At 53.2% G+C, this 7,091-nt stretch overlaps 1 protein-coding gene across 1 annotated transcript in view; it reads left to right on the top strand.

The window, feature by feature from the left end:
- Positions 1–4,469: 4,469 nt before the first annotated feature.
- The window catches only part of CSPG4 (chondroitin sulfate proteoglycan 4), a 36,169-nt gene continuing 33,547 nt past the window's right edge, over positions 4,470–7,091 (top strand). Inside the window, exon 1 of the mRNA XM_006087905.3 lies at positions 4,470–4,650. Within this exon, the coding sequence (XP_006087967.1) occupies positions 4,563–4,650 (88 nt within the window). The 5' untranslated portion in view covers positions 4,470–4,562. The remainder of the gene's footprint in view (positions 4,651–7,091) is intronic.

Genomic DNA, 7,091 nt, shown 5'->3' with positions numbered 1-7,091 from the left:
GGCATACCCACTAAGTCCCACACAGCTAAGCCCTGCCAGCTGGCTCCAGCTGGCTCTTGGTTGTCAGTCTTGCCTTTCCTTCAAGAGACTCCCAGGAGTCATGCAAAGAGCAGGACCCTGCCATCAATACTTCCCATCAACATAACCACCAGGCACTGTCCTTCACAGTTTATGAAGCCCTAGCACCTCTGTTGGAGAGCATCATCCAAGTGCTACAGTGGTTCTACAATTTACAGATTAGGGTCCAGAGAGGTGAAGTGACTCACCTGAGGCCACACAGAAAGGCTTGGCAGAATCAGACTTCTGGCTCCTAACCCCACATTCTTTCCACTGCCCTGCCCAGCTGCCAGCTCAGACCCACGTCCCCTAACATCCACTGAAGCTTCATTCATAGTCCTGAGGAGGTATTTCTCATCCTTTTGGGAAAGCCCTCCACAGTCCCCAAAATGTGCCTGCCCTATGCTAGAGCCTGAGCAAGTATGTGCATAGATTTTCCATCCAAACAGGGACTGTTTGTTCCCCCTCCCAAGGCTTTCTCTGTAGGTAGCTGGGTGTCCACTGGTGGGGCACAGCAGGGTTAACAACATGAACCACTATTTAGAAATAGTGCAACCCCAAGGGAGTCAGCTGTGGCCAGCTGGTCACAGCCACTGAAGCCACAGCCTTTGTGGATGTGGTATGCATGATGAGTGTCTGCTCCTGGGAACAGAGGCTCTGAGAGGGTCCTCCCACCCCCCGTCTGTCTGTCCAGAAGGGCTTGGGGCATGGCTCAGACCCTGTCCCTGGCCAGGGCAAAACTCTGCCACTGGCCTCCAGCCCACAGACGGCTGCTGCGGGCAGCAAACATGATATTTCAGCTCCTGAATGTTGTAATTGTTGGGAATAGCTGCCCCACCCCTCCTGTGCCTGGCCTCTACACTTGGAGGAGCTCCATCAATGCCTTCAGCCTAGAGCAGGAGCAAGACCACTCCTAGCAGAGGCCCCTGTCAGAGGCCCAGGCCTGGGGCCTGCTGATGTGGAGCTCCTGCCCATGAGACTGCAGGGGCACAGAATCAGGGACAAAAACCTGTGTCTCTTTGCACAGTAGTGGTCTGGGTTCTGTGTTCTTCATGGCAGAAGGCCAATTCCCTGAGGGCAGGACCTGGATAGTGAAAGTACACCCCAGCTCAGGTACCATCCCATTTGGGCATAAGCACTCACCATTTACTAGCAAGCTGGCTTTGGTCACAGGTTCCTTGGGTGGGGCCCAGGTGTTCAGGGTGCAAAATATGGAGTCACTCAGAGTGCCAGGCCGTGGCTAAGGGCAGGACCAAGCCACAGCCACTACCAGAGCAGGCATTCTTAATCCCAGAAGCACTGAGGGTAAGCGTGACCAGGGGGGCCTGACCAACATGATTGGCTGAGTTCTGCTTGCAGAGAAAGGAGTGATGCTGGGCTCTCTTGTTTGTTCTCCCAGAAGCAGATCTCTTGAGGAAACTGAGGCAGCATATACCACAGGTCAGTGTAGCTTCAGAAAATTTGGAATCCTTCTCCACCCCTGGACTGTGGGCATCCTGCTTTATTCTTTGTTGAATGTGTTCTGAGTCTCCCTCTCCCCAAACTGGGAGTGCTGTCCTGTGCTTTGCTGGAAAAGAGTCAGTCAAGGGGACGGGGGAGACCCTGAGTCAGACTTCCTGACCTAGCTAGGCATGAGGAGAATACAGAGACATCACTTCTCCAGGGAGTCTGTGGAAAAGGAGGTGAATGATGGGAAGGAGGGCTGAAAGGGCTTCCTGGAGGAAGCTGAGATGTAGCCAGGGAAGCAGGAGCAGTCAGAGATGGTCACTGAGGATACCTGGCCAACCCAAGCCAGAGAAAGTCATGGCAAAGGTCAGAATGCAGAGGGAGAAGGCCTGAGGATGCCAGAGCTTCGGGGTCTCAGGGGCATGCTGAGGAGGTTGAGAGGGGACAATTGAGGAGCAGGCAGCAAGCATTGCCCAGTCCAGAGATTTTGCTCTGAGATACTAGGAAGTAGTCAGGAACCAGTTCAAAAGCAATGCAGGGCCCCAACTTTCTGCCAGTCTGCCTGGCATGATGCCACTCAGCACTGGTCCGGGGTTCAAATGCTGGGCTACAGGCTGAGCAAAGGCCAGGCTTGTATGTGCCAGAGCCCCAGCATCACTTTTCCATTATAGTCTCAGTTTTCTCATCAGTGAAAAGGAAGCATGGTCGCCTAACACACACACTTCTCAGGGTCGTCAAGAGACCAGGTGAATGTTTTATAAACTGGGAGGCCCAGCAGAGAAGCAAGCATGGGTTGCCATTATTTTTCCAGGCCTGTTTCTCCCCCTAGCTAGCGACAAGGCAAGGGAGGCTTCAAGCTAATCCTGACTCCATCCTGAACTGCAACGGGCAGCTCCACAGACAGTGGACTCCTGGTGGGTAAATCTGTGTGGGTAGGAATCAGGCAGAACATGGAGAGAGGGAAGAATGGGAAGATGGGATGGCTGGAAATCTCCCCCCAAGTTTGTGATTCATAAAGAGGCAAAGCCCTTCTCCAACCTTTTTTTTTTCATTCCTAAAATGAAAGCTCTATTCCTCCAAACACAGTCTTCCCAGCAGCTGCCATCCCCTGCCCCAGGCCTACATTTGGCCAGAAATTAACCCCTAACTAGGACCAGGTGTCTTGCTGACTAGGGGAGAAGGGGAAAAAAGGAGCAAGTTGTAGAATCAGCTAAGCCACTAAGACCAACTGGGCACAGCCTCACCCCAGGCCTTCTAGGGTGACCTAGATGAGACTTCTTAGGTTTGCCAAAATCCCCACAGAGCAGCAACAATTGGCATCCTAGTCAACCCCACAATGCATTTATTGAGCGTCTACTATATGCAGCTGCCTCTGAAGGGGAAAGTTCAGCCTTCAAAGGGCTTTCCTTCAAGGGAGATGAAGAGTGTGAAGCTGTATGCAAACAAACGCGGATATGCAGCAGGACAACAGAAAAAGAGGAGAAAGGACAAGTATTTGTTGAACACTTGCTGTATACCAGGCACTGGGCTAGACACTTGAAGTACATTAAAGCATTTAGTCCTCACAAATACAATTTTAGGAATGAGGAAACTGAGCCCCAGAAAGGTAAAGCAACTTGCTCAAGTTTGGACAGTTAAGTGAAAAATCTGAAATTTTAAATCAGGGCTGAGTTCAAGACCAGTGCTCACAACCACCTCACAGACCTGGCACTATCACACTGTGCCTTGGTGGTAGGAGTGCTGGGCTTGGGATCAAAAGACCTGGTTCCACCTCTTAGCAGCTGTGTAGACTCACTCAAGTCCCATAAGCTCTTTAAGCCTCAGTTTCTTCATCTCAAATGGGGCTTAATTTTGTTGCAAATTGTGAAATGCTGTACACATGGTGAGAATGTTACTGGTCAAGGGGAGAGGCTGGGGAGAGAGTACTTGGTGGGATGGGGTTGAGGGTGGGCTTAAGCAGGCAGGTGTGATAGAGGAATTCTGATACAAGAAGGGAGAGCACTGCAGGGGTACGCGTCCACCCATTCGCTGGACATAAAAACTGAGGCCAGGCAATGCTGATGCCAGGACCAGCAGAGAGCAGGCAGAGCCTCTAGGTGCTGGAACTCTACAATAATATAGCCTTTTCCACTCCTGTTTGGGACAGGATGAGGTTGTTGCCTGGGAGGGAGCCAGGCTCCAGCCTGAAACTGTTAGGTAGAAGCTAAATCCAGGGCCAGATTTTCAGGAGGCAGCCTCAGGAAGTTGAAACAACCAAATTCAGGAGTCAGGGGGCCTGGGATTTGGGTACCAAATGGTCAGGGACCTAATCTCCACCTGGGGTCCTTGAAAGAACCACTTCCTGCTCTCAGCCTGTTTCCTATTCCATGAAATGGGGAAAGGGGTGGTTCTACCCACCTTGCAAGGCTATTCTAAGGCAAATGATACCACGGAATTGAGAACCCCTCCTGCCTTTTGGGTGAGTGTAGGACATCTCTCCTCTACATATTAGAAAACTGAGGATCTGCAGAGTGGGGAAGGTCAAGGTTGCAACACCAGTGGGCATAGAGCAGGTGTAGGACCCAGGGTGATGCCTCTCTGCCCAAATGGAATCCTGAGGTGACCTCAGAAGCAAAGAGGCCCAAAAGCAGTATGTGGGGTGGGGTCCTTCCTCCTAGCCCTAATATGAGACCTTGCCTCCAATCCTTGCAAGGGCAAAAGGAAGAAAAGTAACTGGGCCACCCTAATTCATATAGGTCTAATCTCTTCTGGGACTTGGTCCCAAATATTCAGGGTGGGGTCTGGGTCTGACTGAGCTGTAAGGGTCCACTCACCCCTCCATAGGAAGGAGTAGCCTAGCATGGGCCCTTTAAGAAGGTTGTTGGGGGGGCGAAGCGGGGGGTGGGGGGGGTGGGGACAGGCAGGGAGCCCGGGCCTGAAATCCGAGTGCTGGTTGGGCTGCTGCTCCGCCCCCAGAGTTAAGTAGACTATGTGCACTGGGAGCCCCAGCCCACACCAGAAGAGCCGAGTTCTCTCAACTGGAGACTTTGGCGCTCAAGTCCGGCTGCCAGCCCGCTGCAATGCACGCAGATCCTCGGCCCCGAATCCCAGCCCCTGTCCTGGCCTTGGCTTTGACCTTGGCTATGTTGGCAGAACCAGCATCTGCAGGTAAGTGAGGGACCTGAGACCCCAACCCAGACTGGCAGGAGCTGTGGAGGGTTCCTTAGATATAGAAAAGGGATGGGTCCCAGAAGTGGCCTCCAGACTAGGAAACAAGGAGGCTGTGCTCCTGCCACCCCAGGCTGGGGTCTCTGGGAACTCCACCCGGGAGAGACGCTCTCCATCTCAGGGTTATATGGGCTCTGGTTTCCTGAGCTTGGCCCCAGAGAGGGATTGCCCAGGGCATGGCACCATGTAGGATTGTTCTCCACACCCAGTGGAGCCCCTTCAACGCTGTCTGAGCTCCCTGAGCCCAATAGGCTTTCTGTGACCACATGGTGCCCAAAGGACACCCAGTGATGAAAAGTACCCCAGCCTCAGCCACCCAGGCCAGGAATGGGGAGTGCTGAAAAGCAAGAAATGGGGAGGGAGCTACCCTGCCCCACCCTATGCTGGGGGGGATGGGGCACAGGCACCTCAGCCTCCACCTCCTCCAGCCTCCTCTGGTCTCCTCCAGCTGCCTCCCAGCTCAGTTCCTGCTCCTACTGCCCTTGTCCACAGATGCATTTTCTGTCTGGCTTCTTCATCGCCACCTTCCTCCTGTCCTCATCCCCCTCCTGTCTTTTTCTCTCTCCTCTCTCCTCACTGAGAAGTCTTGATTGGTGACAGACAGGACCACCCACTCTTCAGCCTCCTAGAGTCAGGGCTGGTGCCTCTCCATATCCTGTGCTCCAACAGGGGCTTGTCCCTCAGACAGCTCTGGGTAACCCCTGACACACCTCCCTGGCCCAGGCATTGGTGGCTGACCCCAGCAGAGACTGGATGACAGTTTGCCTTCTGAAGGGTGCTAGGATGTGTCCCCTCTCAGTCACAATGCCAGAAATCCCACCACTGCAGCATTCTTCCTTCAGTGAAAGCATAAGAATTGTGGCCTCAGAACCCATCAGTCATTATACCCATGTATGAGTCAGTGCTTCAGCCTACAACTTTTGGGACCATTCCCAAGAGCAACTTTGAGCAGAGGAAGGACCTGAGTCTCCCTTCCATGGGCTCAGACCACTAGAAGGGAAATGAGTCAGGGGAGAACCCCACACATACTGGGTGAGTCAGAGCCAGATCCCCAGGCTTGCTACTCCCAGTGCCACAGACTCCATCCTCCAAGGTCTCAGGGCCTGGGTGATGGGCAGGTCTCTAGAGAGATGGGATGTGGGCATCTGAGGTGACTGGGGAGGTTCACTCATGTAGCTCCCCAGCCTCCAGCCAAGGGAAAGGTTCCAGCACCACCACTTCCTTAGCTTCAACTGAGAGCCTCTCTCAAAACCTCCTCAGCATCGACAATGTGCAGGTACCATGCTGGGCAGTGAGGAGTGCACAGAAATGTATAAGCTGAACTTGGTTTCATTCAGGAGCTAGAAAAGCAGATTAGAACTCAAACAGAAATTCCTGTCATGTCTGCAAAGATCCTGATAAAGGGTATGGAGAAAAGAAACCCAGAGGCAGCTGAGGCCAGGCAGAGGATGATCCGTGAGCCAAGGCTTGGAGGGTGTGAAAGGTCAAACTCCAGGAAGGGGGTCTATGAACAAAGGCCCTGAGGTGGTATGAGCAGAGGGATGTTGAGATAGAAATGCCAGCAGCCTGGCTGAAAGACACATTTTGAGCACGAGCTAGGAAAAGCAATTGCACTGGGGCCCAGAAACTTTAAATGGCAAAATGCAGCCCACTGCCTATGCCCTGCTGAGGAGCCAACAAAGGTTTTAGAGAGGAGATGACATGATGCCAATTGGGGCTTTATAACATTAAGCCAACCCCTGCCTTTAGGAAGGATTTGGAATTGGGTGGGGGTTGGGTGACCTGGTATCCTCTCCCCCTCCCAGGCAGAGTTCCTCTCCAAAAACCCATCTCTGTCACCACACCTGGTTAACTCCCTTTCCTGGTCTCTGCAGTAGGGACAGCCCCTGCCTGAGGAGGGCGTCACTCCTACCACCCCTAGACACCCCTGGCCCCAAAGGCCCTCAAGGTACAAGAGTGAGGCACATTGGGCATCTAGGTCATGGGGCCTGAGAGTTGAGCACCCTTGGAAACCATCTGGTCCAGCCTTCCAATTGTACAGACAGGGAAACTGAGGCCCCAGGGAGGAAGCAAAGTGCCCTAAGTCCCACAGAGAAGCCCAGCTGCCAGGGAAGAGCCTCCAGTCCTGCTCTGAGGGAATAAGTGTGGTATCCAGCTCCTTCAGAGCACTGTGGGAGGCCCTCAGCAGAGTAACAAGCATTGGGGAGACTGGGTTTGAGCTGATGTGGAGATGACAGAATTGGAGGTCAGAGTAAGCATAGAACGGGTGTAGCTGCCTTTGAAAGGTAGGTGAGGGGTTGAAGTGGAACTCAGGCAAGAGCACCTGGCAGGGAGGGCTCCTGTGTAAATTTGATGGGGGCTCTGAACTAATGGGTCTGTCT

Source organism: Myotis lucifugus, unplaced genomic scaffold (assembly GCF_000147115.1).
Source record: "Myotis lucifugus unplaced genomic scaffold, Myoluc2.0 scaffold_41, whole genome shotgun sequence".
NCBI lineage: Eukaryota > Metazoa > Chordata > Mammalia > Chiroptera > Vespertilionidae > Myotis > Myotis lucifugus.
This window is presented reverse-complemented; position numbering and strand designations above follow the sequence as displayed.